General features: G+C 37.3%; 1 protein-coding gene across 12 annotated transcripts in view; it reads right to left on the bottom strand.

Moving 5' to 3' along the window:
* Window positions 1–18652, bottom strand: part of PHF21A (PHD finger protein 21A) — a 142849-nt gene that overhangs the window by 97657 nt on the left and 26540 nt on the right. For 8 of the 12 annotated variants that reach the window (XM_068399678.1, XM_068399677.1, XM_068399686.1 and 5 more), the window contains 4 exons: window positions 13060–13100; window positions 8270–8405; window positions 2451–2483; window positions 239–325 (listed from right to left, as the gene is read on the bottom strand). In XM_068399678.1, coding sequence (XP_068255779.1) covers window positions 239–325; window positions 2451–2483; window positions 8270–8323 — 174 coding nt within the window. In that variant the 5' untranslated portion in view covers window positions 8324–8405; window positions 13060–13100. The remainder of the gene's footprint in view (window positions 1–238; window positions 326–2450; window positions 2484–8269; window positions 8406–13059; window positions 13101–18652) is intronic. The other 4 variants (XM_068399687.1, XM_068399684.1, XM_068399688.1 and 1 more) reach the window with 1 other exon arrangement.

Raw genomic sequence — 18652 nt, 5'->3', positions numbered from 1 at the left:
TATAAAATACTAGTTTCAACACAAGAAAAATTGCTATAGCTTCCCCGATAACACTAGTTGCTTGATTGGTAGACTCACAATAACTCATACTATCTTTTGTTGAGAAATCAAATAAAAATCAAAAATATCTGGTTGCACACACTTATTTTTGCACTTAAAAATTTAGTAGCTCTCTTGGAAGCTGGGAAAAGAGACATCTTGATAACAGAGTATTAAAAATACATCTCTCTTTCCCTACCTGTTTCTCACTCAGAGCTGTGATTTTGGCTTGAAGTTCATGAAGCTGTTTCTTCAAATCAGCATTCTGATTAGAAAGAAAAAATATCTGTGAGAAAGATATTCCATTTGTTAACATAGAGTAGTAGCAGGAAGGTGGTTTGTTTTTTGTTTTGTTTTTTTTCTTGCATAGTGTACTACAAATACAGCACTTCTGGATGTACAGCCAATAAAATTCAAGAGGCTCAACAAAGCCTTACTTAAGTCACTGAGTGCAACAATAATCAGAGGTCCTTTCTAGCACTCAGAGAGACAACCCAGTTTGGAATGAAGATTTCATTAAAACATCCATTAGTGCTTACTGCATTATAAAGCCCATTTGTACATTTCATCGAGCTTACAAATTAAACAATAGATGTTTGTTAATACGTAATACAATAGTATCATATTGTATACAATAGTATACTATGGTATGTTACCTAAAGCATTCTCACCTATGCTACTTATGCAAAGACAGTATCATACAATTGACTGTGTAGAGCATCAGCAAACGTATCTATTCAATCTTAATTGACACATGTGTCAAATGAAGGAAAACATATCTAAGTCTTCATTTCCATGTATGTTTATGCCTTAGACTGTATTTAAGAGAATTACATTTGCCTTAGCACATCATTCATATCAGCATTTTGCTTACAATAGCACTTTCTTAAGTTTAAGATTTGAAAGCCACAGGCATCACTATAAAGATGCAGTCAGAAAACAATTTTTTTTTACCAGGACTATTTCTTTCCTACTAAAAATAAAATAAAGATTAAAAATCTGTCCTCAGTTTAAAGCCTGGGAAGCTCTGCAGAAAAATGACAGGGAAGCAAGCTTCCCTGCATTTTTCTCTTTTTCCACTTTTTTGTTCTCATTACATTGTAAACTCTTTACACTAGATTACGCAGTTTGCTGTGCTACACAGGAATATTAAAACATAGAACTAATATTGTTACAGGAACTTCATGCTCAGGACAACTTCCCTATTTTTATATTCCTCCATACAATTCTGAAATGTGTTACAATCTCAGCTTGTAGATAGTATTCTCCTATATACACACAATTCTAGCAAAACCAGATATTGACCAGTCATCCTCCCTTCTTCTAGATTCCACTTAATAATCTGGGATAAAAATTCATTAAGAGCATTGCAAGCAGGGACCAGATTTACTCTTCCTGGCTCCAGGAACTTTGCATGGCTGCTTGCAGCATGACCTGGCTTTCAGCAGATATGAACTGAAAGCAAACTGCAGGCTAATCATTAGCACACTTGCCCAGCAACTAAGAGTAGCAGACCCTACCCAAATCCCATCAGAATAAGGAAGTTCTAGAAAGGAGATTTTCCAATACCACCCTACTCCCTGCTCATCCCTCCCTGTCAGGGGTCTAACTACTTGGCTGTTACAAAAAGCTGTCTTCCCACTCCACTGAGCTCAGAAAAATACATGCTCAGAAAAGTAAAGAGCATTTAGTATCATATGGGGATGGAAGCACTTAACAGCAAGCCTCAAGTGAGCTGCCTTCATCCCTCCACTCAACATTTCAGACTGGTTAGAGAACTCCTATTCAGCACACTGGAGTGCTTAATTGCTGTACAAGATAACCCAGTCTCCTCACACAGTCATTGGGAAAGGGATGACTTCTGCTGTCTAAGCAAGGAATCTAGTTATCCAGCTTCAGTAGCTCTGAAACATCCAAAGGCCAAGTGCCCACTCTTTGGACACTACAGTGCTGAAGTTGGATACTTAAGACAGGCAATCTGAACACAACCTTAAGCTACATTCTTTATTTGGACAAAATTTCTTGGATGGAATATCCTATCTCTTCTTGTACGACTGTGAAACTTCTGGTACTCAAAAAAGTGGAATTCTAGTAATGGCAGGTTTTATAAAGAGCAGCTTCCAACAGAATCAGAAACAGTGCATGTTTGAACTGCACCATAGCCTGCAAGAGTTGCTCGATTTAAACTATCAAGAATATTAGGCAAAAGGCTCCATAAAGGCAAAAGTTTTGTTTTTGTTATAAACTATCCAACAGTCATTGTTTAAACACTTGTTCCTAATAGTTTTTTCTAAACACTGTGTTAGCAAGGAAGAACATTATCAAGAAATATCTAAAATTCTCAAGCTTCATGCACTGTTATTTCCTGTATTTTTAAGAGTAAATAATGCAAAATAAAAATAAATAGTTACCTGTGGATCTTGCTTCATTTGGGCAACCAATTTCTAGAAAGAAAAAAAGATGCAACAATACAATAAAGATTTTCATTACAGATCTTGTTGAACAGTTTAAAATTCATCATTTTTGAAGAATCTTTGTAAAAGCAAAATATTCAGTATACAGCATTTCAACAGCAAGGCCTGGAATCCAGTGTTATATAATTTCTGAACCCATTCTTACTAATATAGTAAAATTACCACACTAAGCCACCACACTTTTGCTCCTTCTCTAAACAGCTCTTTAACAAGTGATGCCTTTTAAGGACAATATAAGCCAGCTGGGTAAAATCATCTAATAGCTGTGTCTCCTCTAGAAGTGCTGCCTTCTTTGCTTGCAGTCTCAAGAAACACAAATCACAGATAACCGCTGTGGACACAAAAGCTGTTTGTATATTCAAGAGCAGAATGTTTCAAGTACTAAGGGTCTGCCTGTGTGTTGACTTGGCTGGTACCACATGGAAGACCCACGTTCAGAAGTATCTTTGCCACTTTTGTCCCTCAGAGAGAGATTGAGATCATTGTAGAAGAGATGCCCTCCACATCCAAGGGAAAGCAGACAGATGGTTGCCATTCACTATTCTTCCTCCTTCATTTCCTTCAGGGAGCTGCAGGAGAATGCTGTCTATTGCTAAGCAAGGAAAAAGTTACTAGGCTGTCACCAAAGAAAACCAGAGCCCAGAATGAAGAGGCAATGTAAACCAAAAATTCCCAATTTCTTTATTGGTTACAGCCACATTTATTCATCACATTGCTATGTCCCTTCCACACATGCAAAGAACAGTGTAAATTCTGTACTTTCTTCCCCATTTGCTCATCAGCACCAGGAAAAGGAGTGAGAAACAGAAGAACAAAGCAAGCAAGAAAAATAGATGTTTCATTCCACCTGCATTGATACCACTCAGAGAATTCAGACTTTGTCAATTAATTCTCTTTAAAAGTTTATTTCATTTCACATCCTAAAAATGGTATTAATGAAAAAAAAGCGTAACACAAAGAATTCTGCGTCAGACCACAGGTTTACCTGCTGCATTTTCTTTATAGTACTAGCCAATAGCAAACAGAGGCATCAGCATGATGCGTATGCTGGACAAGCAGAGTGTTATCTCCCATCTTTCAGAAATTTACATCTCCGACGTCTTCGAAGATTAACATAGAATCATAGATGTTAGGGGTTGGAAAGGACCTCTGGAGATCATCGAGTCCAACCCCCCTGCCAGAGCAGGACCAATCTAGGGCAGGTTACACAGGAACGCATCCAGATGGGCCTTGAAAGTCTCCAGAGAACAAGACTCCACAATCTCTCTGGGGAGCCTGTTCCAGTACTCTGGAACCCTTACAGTAAAGAAGTCCTTCCTCATGTTGAGATTGAACTTCCTGTGCTCTAGCTTGCATCCATTGCCCCTTGTCCTATCGCAGGGCACAAGTGAAAAGAGGGTGCCCCTTTCCTCTTGACACCCAGCCCTCATATATTTATACACATTAATCAGATCCTCTCTCAGTCTTCTCTTCTGCAGACTAAAAAGCCCCAGGTGTCTCAACCTTTCCTCATAAGGCAGGTGTTCCAGTACCTTAATCATCCTCGTAGCCCTCCGTTGGACTCTCTCCAGTAAATCTCTGTCCCTCTTGAACTGGGGAGCCCAGAACTGAACGCAATACTCCCGGTGAGGTCTCACCAGGGTAGAGTAGAAGGGGAGGAGGTCCTCCCTCGATCTGCTGGACACACTCCTCTTAATGCATCCCAGGATACCATTGGCCTTCTTGGCCACAAGGGCACATTGCTGTCCCATGTATAACTCGTTGTCCACCAGGACTCCAAGGTACTTCTCCATGGAGCTGCTCTCTAGCAGATCGCCTCCTAACCTGTACTGGTGCATTTTATTATTATGTCTTAGGTTTAATAGCTAGTAACACACTTTTCTTCCATTAATCTGACTTAAATACTTTTTGAACTCAGGAAAACACTCAAGATACTGTGACAATAAGTTCCAAAGTTAAACTACAGGACTCATGTAAAAGGACCTCCTTTTTCTTTTGAATCTGCCTCCTGATAATGCAAGCACGAGAGGCAAATAAGATTATGGAAAACCAGTCTTGACTCGAGCCAAGAAGAGCTGGAAGTTGGACTCGATGATCCTTATGGATCCCTTCCAACTCGAGATATTCTATAATTCTATGACTTTCTCTATTCATCTTCTTCCTACATTTTTTCCACACCACATATTCCCCCACCAGTCATTGCTTCTTCAGATTGGAAGTCTCCTCATGCACGAATCATTCCATTGCTTCATTCACTCTTAGCACTCTTCCCCGTACTTCTCTAGTTCATCTCTATCATCTGGAGACAAAGTTTAAAACTGCATGCAACATTCAGGTACTCTGTACCACAAGAACTCCTTCCACAGTGTTAATAGCTAATTCACAGCCTGCTACTGCAGGTGTAAAACTGGGACTGTTTTCCCAAAGAGCATCACTTGGCATTTATCTACACTGAATATTATTGTTTCCTCATGCCACCATTCAGTGTCACAGGAGCTAAGGTGCTATGCTACCCTTTTGCTTACATGCTTAGCTTATTTTTCCTTGGTGCTTTCTGCCACATCAGTTTGACAAGCAACAAATCTGTTTTTACACAAAGTGCTTGTACAGACTCAGTCATAAGACAATACAGTCAGTGACTGTGCACTGTTCATGAAGTATTGCTAAATTTATGGACCACACAACACTGTGTCATCCAATCACAAAAAAAAAAAATGTTATTTTGCACTGACCCCAAATGCAAGCTAAATTTAAGATATTTTAAAACCTACTGATCTTTTTGCTATGAAATGAGATAAAGAAAAGGATGTTTTAGGTTCTCTCCACACATCAGCTCGAGGAGTCACCCATGAAGCCCAATCCTTCTGTGAGAATAGCTAAATATAACTCTTTTAACGCCTCTTGTGATCAAAACTATGAAGAGCAGACTGTTTCAAAATAACCTTAATTAAGTCAAAACAGTAGCAGAATGAACTACTTAGATTTGATGCATCTCTTCTCAGGGCAAGCTTTGACATGGAAGATATTTGAATATTCAGGATGTCCTCTGATATAGAAAGTAACCTGGTCAGACTTCACTTCTGGAGGATTCTTTGATCATCGAAACGAAAAAAAAAAAGTAGCTTTTTCTAAACAACTGAACACTTCCTTTGGGTCTTTACTGGTAGTTTAAGATACGCTTTGCCAAAGCAGCACCATCAACACTTCAGACAGAGTTCTGGAGGTGAATTGGAATAGGCAGGAAACAAGAAGCTATTCTACAAACAAAAATACAGTCATACTGAGCACCACTTTCTACAGCTATGTAAGCAGTCACAAGTGACACACTGCATCAGGAAGCTGGAGGCTTTGCTCACCGTGCAGAGCTGAACTCTGTACACTCATCATTGATACCTGTCCACTGCTTACAAGGGGACAACAAACTATGACTGTCTGAGCGTTGGCAAGCTTTTTTAAAGAGTCCTCAGAAAAAGAAATATTAGATAAGTAAAAGATGACGAGTGAGACAGCTCTCCACAAATCCCCAGCGCTGCCAAAAGAAGGGATATATCGTATCTCTAAGTTACAAAATTTAAAGATATACAATAAAGTTCAAGCACTTCATTTGAAGATTTCTTCTTTTTGGTGCCAAAACCAGTTTAATTTCTATCAGTGGCCATTTGAAGAGCACAGCAGTAACCACTCATGCACAGTTCAAGAAAAGTATACTGAAGCACCCAACATGTTGCTGCAAGTGTTGTTTTCCATTGCAAACATTTAGACTTGTTCTTAGCCTTGATTATGGGAATATACAGTATCTTGAAGAAAAAAAGACAACCTTCTGATATAATGGCTTGTCTAGTTTCACCAACTAAAACCAAATTTAATTGAAGCTGATTTCAGTGCAGACCTCACTTTTAATGAGGATTGGGCAAAGCTAAGGCAACCAGGGTCAAAAAAACCTTAAAGTTGTTAAAAAAAAAAAAAAGTCTTTTTGGACATTTTCCAGTCTTCATCCCTGTTCATCATCATCATTATGAACAGATGCTAAAGATTATTCAAAATTTGTAGTCTTAAAATTTTTGGTTAGCTTAGGCGTAAAGGGAAATAAAGATACACACAAAGGGTAAATGCTGTTACACAAACACAAGTGTGACTAGCATTCTGATCACCATACAGCAGATAATACTTGAAAAGAATAGTTACTGGCCTTAAACATGTAAATGCCTGCAGCTAAAGGCCATGGGTAATTTCAGAATTTCCTTACCCCTGTAACAAAACTTCACTGAAGTTTTGAATGCGAGGGCCTTGGAGTTTCTGAGGAGAGCAAAATACTTGTCTGTAGTTCTGGAAATTCATCTTTAGCTTTTTCAGGTTTTTCTCTCTGGCTGAAAGTTGTGTCTTGTTAAAGCATACATAGCTTCATTTTACTAATCCACCCATTCAAGTTCTTGCACTATGCTCATCATTGCTGCAACTACTGAACAAGTCATCTAGAACACTTATTTAGACAAGTCATCATGTAATTTGGAAACATTTTCCAAATTTTATATCATGGGTTACACTAATCAGTGTAATCCATGTTATGTATTTGTGCTTGGTGATGTATAACAGGTGATAAAGTCATTTTGGATGAAGCTTTTCTCTGGGACAGAGTACATGTAGCAGATAACGTGGAGATCTGCCATTCTGTTATCTGCAATGAAGCTGAAGTGAAGGAGAAAGTAAAGCTAAAGCCCCACCATGTCCTCTCTTCTCAGATGAGTTGTATTTATGCCTGTTCTGCTTTCTGCCTTTCTTGGCAGGTTACTAGACTTCAGAATACAGAGCTGCTCCAAGCCTTTTTGCAGAGGTGGGGGATATGCTACTGCTCCCACCTTCTTCCTTTTGTTTGGCTAGGGTAGTATGGTATGTGATCTAGCAGTGCTGATGCACTGCTAGATGGGTTACACTAGTCACTGTAACCCATCATTTTTCTTTTATCCCTTGTGTAACAGTTGTGAGTTTCAGATATCCAATAGAAATACTTGGAGAACTGTCTTTAGAAAAGTTCTCATTGATAAATTTCACATTTCGAGTTGGCAGCTACTCTGTGTTTATGGCTGTAACAATTTTGTTCCAAGAGTTAATATGCATATGTCCTCTTACACTTTCCAAAATAGGTATTATTATTATTATTAATGTTTCTCATTTGTATTGTAATGGAATGGCAAACTGCAACTCTACTGCCATATAGCAACGGACAGGCTACCAGTAAAAAGACCCAACATGTAAAAATTTCTGAGCCTAAGCACTATGTTTTGGTTAGTAAAACTATACAATTACAAGTTCAGAAGGTACTAAAGTAGAAGACACTTCAGAAGAGAAGCACCAGATGAGACTATGCAGCACTATGCACATTTTGCTTGAAAGTTCCTCCACCATATTCTTCCATTGCCAACTGAATACTGAAGTTGGCTTCAGAACATTAGAAAAACCTTCCAGACTGAAGGTGCTGAACAGAGTTTTCCAAATGTTTTTACCACTGCTACAAAATATTAAAAAAAAAAAAAATCCCCACCCACAGCCCAATATGTAGATTTTTCACATTTGCTAAAAACAACAGGTGGTGGGGTCAAAATGCAGAGTTTAAAATTCTAAAGTAGTTTCAAGCTTATAAAACAATTATTACTATAGTTGTAGTGCTATTACTTAATGCTACCATTAGTAGTAGTACTATCAGCAGTACTAATGCTGCTATTACTTGAAAGTATAAAGCAAGAAAGAATACAAATTACCTGGTGAACCTGTATTTCCACTTTCAGAGCCTCCTGTAGAGTCTGCAGCTCCATTCTCTACCTTCTCCACTTTCTCTAGAAGTGTCTTTGCTGATTCCAGTGCCTTTAATTTCTGGTTTCCTCTTTAACACCGGTACTATAGAAAAATAAAGGTTTTGTTTTGGTTAGTGAAAGTCAGAAGTCAATTTGAAAAAAGGAGATTACAACAGAGCGGGAATTCAGTAGTGAACTATATTCAACTGCAGCTTTCTAGCCTAAACACAAACAGTCTTTCGAACACAAGAAATCTACAAGCTGTACAAAATGCCTGCCTTGGAGTCGTTTAGCCAAATTTGTTACTTCCCACATATCCCAAAGTTGACATACTTGTCCCTTATCTTAGTTTGCAGGCAGCTATTTCCTACCAATATCCTATTGCAGTTGCATATTAAATTAGAAAATTTAACTACTGAGAATGTTTAAAAAAAAAAAAAAAATCTGTGTAGACAAGAAGATATTCTGCAGACTAAAATTCTGCAACCCAAACAGCAGTAAATTGTTAAACGGTGTACTGCATTAACATACTTCCACAATACTATAGAGGTGTTGTTATATGGGATGGTCTGCATGCAATTTAACAGAATAATGTTATTATATTAATAACCTACTGCCTAAAGTTTGTGCCGAGTTAGTTATATCAGTTGAAGCCTGTTTTGAAGGAAGATTGACATAAAGCAGCACACAACTTACTCAAAACCATTAATTTTAAAGTCTTTTACTTCCATTGGAATTCTACTTGTAGAACATGAGTATGAGTTTACTATCTTCACTTGTACTACAAACAAATTAATCCCTCCAGCCTCTGACACAGAAAAGCATTATCAGCCATACTTCTAAAAGCCTTGAAAGTTGTACACTAGATTTTTATTCAGAAATATGTTGAAAGTATCAGCTTTTGAAACGGGATTAAGATTCCTGTCTCTATCCCATATGCTCAAATCACAATGGAACCTGTGTAAAAACTGGATGAAAAAACATCTATAAATACATAGACATAAAAGCCATCGGAAAACATTATACAGCAATTTTTCCAGTCACTTTTCCATCCAGACACCACACATTAAAGAATTGCTGGAGTGTTAAACTAGTTCCTGGTTTTTTTATTTTCTGAAAATTGCTCACAATCATTGCACAGGTATTGCAGCCAACTCAGAGGCCTTCATAATGGGACTTCATTGTTTTCAAAAGGATATCTACAGTTTAGCTCAGACATGTAGGCTGCAAAAACAGAATAATTCCCATAAATTAGAGAATTTGATTTTAACTTTGTCTCACTAGAGTAAACTGAAATGCTGGACAAGTTTGTGAACTCCTGAAAATAAAAAGCTTTTTCTGGGGGTTTGTTTTGTTTATTTAAATTAATTGTTTCTCTTTCCAAACAGAAAGATGTTACAAAAAGAGAAGACTATAAAGATGTTTTAAAAAGCATTCTATTTAAAAATCATTCTTTGTCAGTGCTGTCTGTTGTTAGCTTAAAGTTACTTATTTAAATAACAAAGGCCTGATCAGACTTTCTAGTCAACACCTAAAATGACCTTCTGCAAGGGCCTCTCCCCCATGTGACACAGACAAGCAAAAGCAGCTGCCTTTGCAGCACTACTCTTTATAAAACTGTAATTTGTATCAAGGGATACATGGAAATTACATATAGTTCCCTGTTCTATTACCACAAACAGTAATGAGAAAACAGAATCCCAGATTATTACTTCCACTCACTGACAAGAACAACTACAGCCTGCATTAAGTCCCTACCATCGCAGTTTCAAAGGAAACCATGCTTCAGAAAACCACGTGGGAGACTGGCTAATGAAAACTGGAACCCACTTCAGATGCAAAAAGTCTTTCATAAGCCTTGGAAATTCGATTTTGGGGGTAAAGATACAAGTAGATACGGTCATAGTGTCTTTCTCAGTGTGTCTTCAATGAATGAGAAGGTACTCATGACGAATAGCTAGTATCACTCTATAACTACATTTTAACTTCAAAGCTAAGTGCAAAACAGCAGAAGATATTATCTCAACTGAGAAAGCAAACAATATCCATAATTTTAATACATGTGACTGTAAAGCCTAGTACTAGCTCATGGGAAAAATGACATGGTACTTCTGTAAAAAAAACACACAAAGATTGAGCAACTACTATTACTGCACAACTTAATTTGACAGAAATTGTAGTATTGATGGTTCATAAAAAATAATCCTACCTAATTTCATGGATGCCTTGAACAGCTAGAAAGGTTTTTCAAAATTAATTTTTAAGAGGTTTAAGAAAAAAGTGATAGCACTTTGAATAAGCAAGTGGTTGCTCAGCCTAGCCATGTTTACAGGGGTCTAGACATGAACAAACATAATTCACTGTTGTATTGAGGAACATATATTGTGACAAGAAAGTAAAAAAAACCAAAACAATTCTAGTATCATACCAATCATTCAGTTCCATCCTAAAATATTTGTTACAATTTCAGATTTTTCTTTCATTGTAATTTAAAAAGTTAGCAGATTTTAAGATTCCTTAAAATTTATTCCTTCAACATATCTAAATTTGAAATAGGTGCCATACTATAACATCCTGAAGAATTAATTTCAATTCATAAGACTGACGCTGCCGAGAAAAGGCAAGAGAGATTAACAAACTTTTGTCCTTTCTTTTTTTTTTTTTTTTTTTTTTTTTTTTTGGTAGGTTTTCTAACTCTTGACTCCTTCTTCCTACTTTCCCTCCTCCAGCATTCTCATTATAGCCCCAGAGCAACTCACTTTGCAGTATCATTTACTTCCAGTTACCTTCTGCCAGCAAAGTTACACTGAAGCACATTTTAACACAGGAAACAACCTTCTCTTCAAAAACTAAGTGTCTGACATGTAAGGAAAGAGAAACTAATACTGCCTCATCAGCAAAGGCCACACAGTAAAGAATGATCTTTTGCAATCACCTCTGACAGCTGCTGTATTTGTTAGCTAGCAGCATCAGTGTTCTCCTTGGTAAAAGAAGAACCCGGATAAGCAATTATGAGAACTTTGTTAAATTACAAATAAGATACTATATATTTGGCATGGCATCCCAGCTGAGGCACACATCACCACCACTTTAAAGACAAGGAAACAGGCAGAGGACAGTGAAAAATTTATTACGAAGTTCTGAAGTGTTCTAAGCATCCAAATCACTGGTGGGGTGGGAGAACGCATTAAATCAGATGATAATTTAAAAATTTGGTCAAGTTGCCAATTTCTGAATATGAAATATATACAGTCGTTATTCAGCTGTACCCCTCTAGAACTGAAGCACTCTAGACCATGCACTTGTAGCCTCCCTCCCCAAGCAGGAATAACTATCCGAAGTTATCCATATCCAAAATTCCCCTGAAGTTTCTTAAACACTCATCCAATGTTAATTAAAAAAAAAAAAGGGGGGAGGGGGGAAGGTATCATTCCTTACATCCAACAAATCCTAGACTGTTTTATGTAGAATAATGTCTAGAAATATCTATGAGGGCAGCTGGTTAAATATGGCTAGCATTTCCTTTGAAAGCAGGTACAGAACTACATAGGCAAGTGGTCATACATTTTCTGAGTGCAAAAATCTTCAATATTTTTGAACTTTTATTCTTTTAGACTTTATTTCGAGGGAAGATTTAAAAGCTTCAGTCCAGTGGCATTATAAACTACCTAGAATACCACATCTGAAGCTGTATAAAACCATCCCTGGATTAATCATAAAACATACTGCATTTTCCACTTTACTCTTATGACAGCAGAATTATTTTAATTAAAAAGCTTGTAGAAGATTGAAACTGCATGGATGGGTTGGTCTGCAAACATCCTTCATCCCATTAGTTTTTAAAGGCAAACATGTAAATGCCTTGTTCAATACTAGAATCAGCTACTTCCAAAAGGAAAGCAGAGGATTGTGGAATACGTGCATCTCTTGCACATCCAGACATACTTCCAAGCCTCAGCCAAGAAGAACATTGAGAGCAAGAGGTAAATTTGCCATTCCTTGGATTGATTTCAACTATTGGAGGCAGCAGTCCTCCATTCAATTTCTTGTTGGCATGTATTTGCTATAAATAATCCCTTATTTCTTATGTGGTTGCTTCAAGACTTAAAATTTCACACTCAGAGAAGTACCCCAATGCACCGCAGTTAAGGTAGTAGATGTTTATAACTATATAAATATTCAGAAACCTTAAACTCTACAATGATCACGTAAGTGCATTAGCACTTCTCTATTATTATCTCAATTAAATACAATCCACATCAGAACTTCTAAAATATCACAAAGCCATTTAAACTATGGCTATTTTAGAAACTCCACTAGAAACACAGCTGACAAGGTGTATATATACAAAAACAAAGGTAGGACTCATACAAAAGCCATTAATGTTTTCTGTGTGTATGGAAGGACTCTAAGTTAGAATTTTAGACAGAAGTCTTTCTGCGCCAAAAATTCCTTCAAATAAATCTGTTTTTCACATTACACAGAAAAAAATTTAACATTATTATTTTTGAGTAGATGAATTTACATGTCCACTGTACTTAAAGACCGTTAAGCCCAAATCTCAGCCCTACAGCGATTTTATTTATAGGACCGGGGCTTCCATCAGTAACATTTACTTTTTAAGCTTTAATTTCTGAATATAAGAATAGATAGGATTTCAGTTTCAGTAAACATCAAACTTTTCCAGGAATGGATGCCAGCTCTTCATATCATCTATTCTTAGGTAAACCATCTTAGCCCTGGGAAGAAGTACTTACCGGTTCTAAGAAAGTTATTCTCTTCAGCTCTCTACCCCCTCCTACAAAAGAAAAACAACAACAACAACAAAGATAGTTACAAACAGCTTAACTACAGTTTGAAACAGACAAAGTCAAAGATTTGGAAAGTTGGGGAGAGTTGTTTGGGTTTTGGGGAGGGTTTTGTTTGTTTGTTTTTGTTGTTGCTTTTGAGTGTTTGGTTTTTTACATTCTTTTTAAATGCTGAAGCTAACTATAAAATACCACTTGGAATGAAAATCTATTTGACATGGCAGGGAAAGCCAAGTAGACCTACAATTCTAATCTGGATTAAAATACAAACTATTACTGTCACTATGGGAAGAAGAGATTACAGTACAAGATTACCCAGTTCTGTGCAAGACCTGTGTCCCCCCTCCCCTGGGGGAAACACCTCCTCTCCATCACATTTATTAAACATCTAAATCACAAGCCCTGTCAGTTGTCACAGCTAAATATGACAAGGTTACCCACCCCAGACATTTGCCCACCACCTCTGCTAGAGGTTATACCAACACAACAAAGATGGTAGAGCAGGTGGTGTGTCAGCACAGTCACTAAAGCTCAAATCCCAGAGTACTAATGTAAACTGAAATCAATGGCAGTTTAAGCTAATATGCTAGGTCATGAACTGTGGAGGCCGAGAAGATACACTGCCTGTGTCATGGGAAGAACAACATTCAGCAGCAGAGCAAGGTAGTACCTCTTAAATCATCCTCATATGAATCATAAAAAACTCGTGAATCAGAGTCCTCAAAGGATAGCTAAAACATAAATGATAACTCATTTGCTCAATTACTTTGCCTGATGCTAAAAAAAGCCTCCAAAATACTCCAATTTTCTAGTAAAATACTAGAATATTAGCCTATTTTAAGCTTCAACTCCACAGCTAACAAGATCTTTGCAGATATGATTCTATCCACACACAAGTCATCACAGAACTGAAGTTTAAGCCCCAGCCTTATAAATAGATACAGCAGTAGAAAGCCACATAATCACCTCTTGCTCAGTGGAGACAAGCACAAGTGGAGGAGTTTACATTTACTACCCAGCACAACCAGGGTGCTGATGAACACCAAGAACAGAAAACAGGAAGCTACTGCTGGTAGTGACTGTACATATTGTCGCTCTTCTAGTCTCAAATTTTATTGTGCACTTTGAACAACAAAATATTACAGAAGATAAGTTGTTAAATTAATTTTAGAGCAATTTCAGGTTAGTTTAAATAACATCCAACTGCTAACATGGTAGGATATGAACTGAGGAGGATGGACTGTTTTGAGGCTATAATCAAATTAAGTGCACCTCCTCTGGATGCTACAGGATTTGAAATACCCTCATTGTTGAGGGTGCTGAAGAGACAGGTCTGATTCTCAAACTCTAGTTGTTTTTTTTCTTCAATATTAAAACTTTAGTCATCACGTCCACCTCCCACTATCAATCAGTCATTTCATTGGTCAAAAAACCTACAGAGGAAGCTCTTTCATCATGCAAGCACTAACTGTCCTTCTTCAACAAGCAACTACAACTGTACCTCCATGTTGTTAATAAAAAATAATAATTAAAAAAACCTCACTCCTGTAGATGACTGACTCTGGAAAGCTAAACAAAACAGTCAGTACTACACATCTGCAAATATAGTCTTAGAATAAAAGAGCATGATTTTTATTTAAAGAAGAAAAATATAAATTTACTTGTAGCAGAAGTCCACACATAAACTGAAGAGAAAACTGTCACTGAAAAATAACAGCATAATTAATTGTTCCTTCCTTCCTTTTTCACCCCCTTACGGAGAGACTCACCTCCATAGCAGGACCCTAGCTTCAAGACTGAACTGTGCAGAAAAAAGCTGCACAGTTACAAACCTTCAGATTGCATTTAACCACTCTGAAAGGCTGCAATCCCAGGCTGAGAACCCAGAGGCTCCCGAGGACAAAGTTAAGAACATCAGGAGTTTAATTGTGACTATTGGAGTTATTTGCTGTGTTGCCTTGGAGAAGTCACTTAGAGAGGACCTAGACAGAGAATGGAAACACATTTGCATCCTCTTCTGTACCTAATTTACTACAGACTTTTTCTTAGGTGTTTAGTACGGGTTAATGTTTGAAAGTCAAGCCTTCAGAAATACAAAACACTTAATTCTGCCCTCATACAAGTATTGTATTTTTACTGGCATCTCTGCCTCATTTAGCAGAGAGGACAAGCTTAAAGAATGAAGTATCAGTTGAATAATTTCTATTCATTCTGAGTTTTCAGTTTGCATGCTTTTTTTAATTCAACATCTAAGCTCTACAGCAAATAAAGAATTGGTTTCCTCATAAGTAGCACACTAACAAGAGCCACAGAAAAACTTGTATCTGATACAGGCAAGTTTTCTTACATAGGGAATGGAGACAGAGTAATGAAAAACAAACATCCAAGATGGGTAACTCCAAGCATCTTCAACAGACTTACATGTTCCATTGCTCTTAACATTTTTATAGTTGAGAACAGTTAATGACGAACTAAATCTGTAGCTTTCATTCATGACAATTCTCTGCATTTATGGCTACTAGCAACCAACCCCAAATAGTATTAATGAAAAAGGTACCAGATAAAATCTGTTCTATAGATGAAATGAGATTATTTCTTTTTCACAGCAAGAGTACGTACACAAACTCACACTGCCTCTCACTCTCACTACAAAACACATTAGAACGTCAAGATTGGACAGCTCACAATCACTCATATCAACAGAGAGCCTGTAAGCTGCCCGAGGTATGAGTCTGCACCGCTAACTCTCAGATTATTACAGTATATTCTGCAATAATTGAGCATTTTTAAAACTCCAGCTCTGGGAGTCATATTTCTGTATCCACCTCTGCTTTCTATTAAGAACACTGCCTTCTTCCCAAAACATACATATGATGAGAAGAAAAGCTTGAGCAATGATTACCTATGTTTACTAAAAGCTAAAAACAAAAAGCAATTAAAATTAGCATCAACCAAATAAAACATCAAAATTCTAGAAACACATTTTTCTTAGTGAGATTGACTGTTGAGAATCTGATGTTAGTGTTACTAATAGGAAGGGTAGTTTGATATATACATACACTTAAAGTAATACTCAAAAAAAAATAGAGGCTCTTAACCTTTTCAACAATTCTAGTCAACGGGTGTAAGGAAAAAATATACCACCACTACCAAAACAATAATATTCTGCAGATCAACTTTAAACTTTTTGGTGAAGTTTGTAAATAAGGAGAAAAGTTACTCATTTGATGGGACTATTACAAAAATGAAGACATCAAACACAAAACTCCTATGTTTAAGGTTTGGTAGCCCCTGAGGACATCAGAAGAACTACACATGGTGGTTAAACATTTTAGCATACAGCACCTGAAGGTTTAAGACTATATAAATGCTAAGTATCTATATATTAAGATGTTTGGTTACATCAATCAGATACTTATTATTACCTTTAGGATACAGAATAAAGCTTATGCTACTGTAACCAGAGACTCATTTGGAAAAAATGGGAGAAATGAAGAATCATGTTTAGCTGGTTTTGGTTAGCATTCTTCCTAACTCTGGAAGCTAGCATATGCTTACTGCTAGACCACGTAACGGTAATCAGGAACTTTATATGTACATATCATATTACAATATTTAATTATGTAAGTTTTACTTTTTGCCAATAGGACCGCAGTCTTGTTCAGTGCACAGGATGGACTCGGATGAAAAAGGACTAATTGTTGTGCACAGGCAAATGTGAGCCTGACATTCTTTCACATTTAAGAGTATTGCTTGACAATATTAAGGATAAAGCATTAATTTAAAAAGTATTTTTTTTTGGTGCAAAATACACTGCACACAGAAGGGATAAACAGTTTTCTCTGGACCTCTGTCTTTAGATGTGAACTCCTCAAAACAACAGCTCTCCTTCCCGTATTTGAAAGGCATCCTGTATATAGAGAGCACTCCACCAGCACCTTGTAGGAAAACAAGTCATAATAGTTACTTTACTGTGATTTTCACGTCAGAAATGAAACAACTCGTATTCCTTAACAGGACAGGATTTCTGCAGTCTCAAGAAAAAGACAGACCAAGCACAGCCCAGACAGGGGGTACACAAGCTATTTCAAATTACATTATTATAAGGCTCACATTTCAATAACCATGTTAGCAGCACCTGCGCTGTCACTTCTGTGATTAAAAAGAAGCTTCCTGTGTGCCAGTGCTAGGGAGAACTCCCAGTCAGCCCCAGTAACATGTGTCAGGCAGGTGGTAAGGGACCAACAGGATTGCCCAAGATAATTGAGACTGCACTGAAGTGCACTAGCCATGCCTTCCAGTTTGTCCATCTGCACAACTCATAACTTCTCTTTCTTTCTCCTCCCTATCCCCACCCAATACTGGTAGATAACTCCCACTAAAATGGTCAAGGAGCTTGGATCTTCTGTTGATGCATACAGACAACCTACAAGATTCAACCTACAAGCTCCAATTCTGTCTCTGAGTTCCTTCTGCTGCTATGATTAACCATGAAACAGATGCAATTTGGAGTGTAAGACACCAGAAGCTGATTTGATTTGTGGATAGAATGCTTCACCTTCTCTAAAACAGTTTAGGAATACATCAAACTAAGTTTAAATGGAAGCATGTGATGCCATCATTCATCTTTGCAGAAGCACTACTACATTTAACATATAGAAAATGAGCTAAAAGACTCATTACAGCTAAGAGACTCATTACAGCTTAAAAAGACCATCCCCATTGTAAAGACAAAACCACTTCACAACCTGATTTAAAAATATCATCCAAAACTTGCGATGGCAGTCAAACACATGTAAGCAGATGAAGATTACCCTCTTGGCTCTGCTTGTCCTATGACTACAGCTCTGACAGGCATGAGTAACTGACTCTTCCTGAACACAGCCTTTCCTGGCATCTAGGGGGTGGGGTAAGGGACGAGATCACACTCTCTAGCAAAATGAAAAACTACATTTGGCCTAGTGGAAGATTAGCACAAGTATGTTTCAAAATCTCAGGATGGTCTCTCTCACCTGAGCAGAGTTAAGGTATGTGGCTTTGCACTTTACCCACACACAAATCCCTCTTCTTTGAATAATCTTAGTATATTTCTTGCATCAGAGAAGCATGTCCTAAAGCCACTTACACTTGAAAGGGAAAAAGTTTGCGTAATTTAACTCGTCAAGGATTAACCATTTAAGCCACCTTTAAATTAAAACACTCATCCCTCCCACTTCTCACACACATATACCTTCCCTCCTTTCAACAGAAAAAGAGTAAGTTGCTGCTATTTAAAAACCAAAACCAAACCAAAAACAACTCACAACACATTCAACTCCCTGCTTTTCTATTTCCTTCCATATGATAAATAAGGCATTCAGGGAAACAGTTGTTTTTTTAAAATAAAAACTAAACTAGAAAATCACAGAACGTCTGCCTCTCTAACCTATGACTGTTAGTACATGTGGCAGAAGTTCTTCCTGACTTGATACCAAGGGCTCAATGTATCCCCATCTAACCTCTTCTAACATTCATAAAATTATCATCAGTACAATCCTGCTAA

The sequence above is a fragment of the Nyctibius grandis genome, chromosome 4 (genome assembly GCF_013368605.1).
Source record: "Nyctibius grandis isolate bNycGra1 chromosome 4, bNycGra1.pri, whole genome shotgun sequence".
Taxonomy (NCBI): Eukaryota; Metazoa; Chordata; class Aves; order Nyctibiiformes; family Nyctibiidae; genus Nyctibius; species Nyctibius grandis.
The sequence above is the reverse complement of the archived record's forward strand: the minus strand, read 5'-3'. Positions and strand labels throughout refer to the sequence as shown.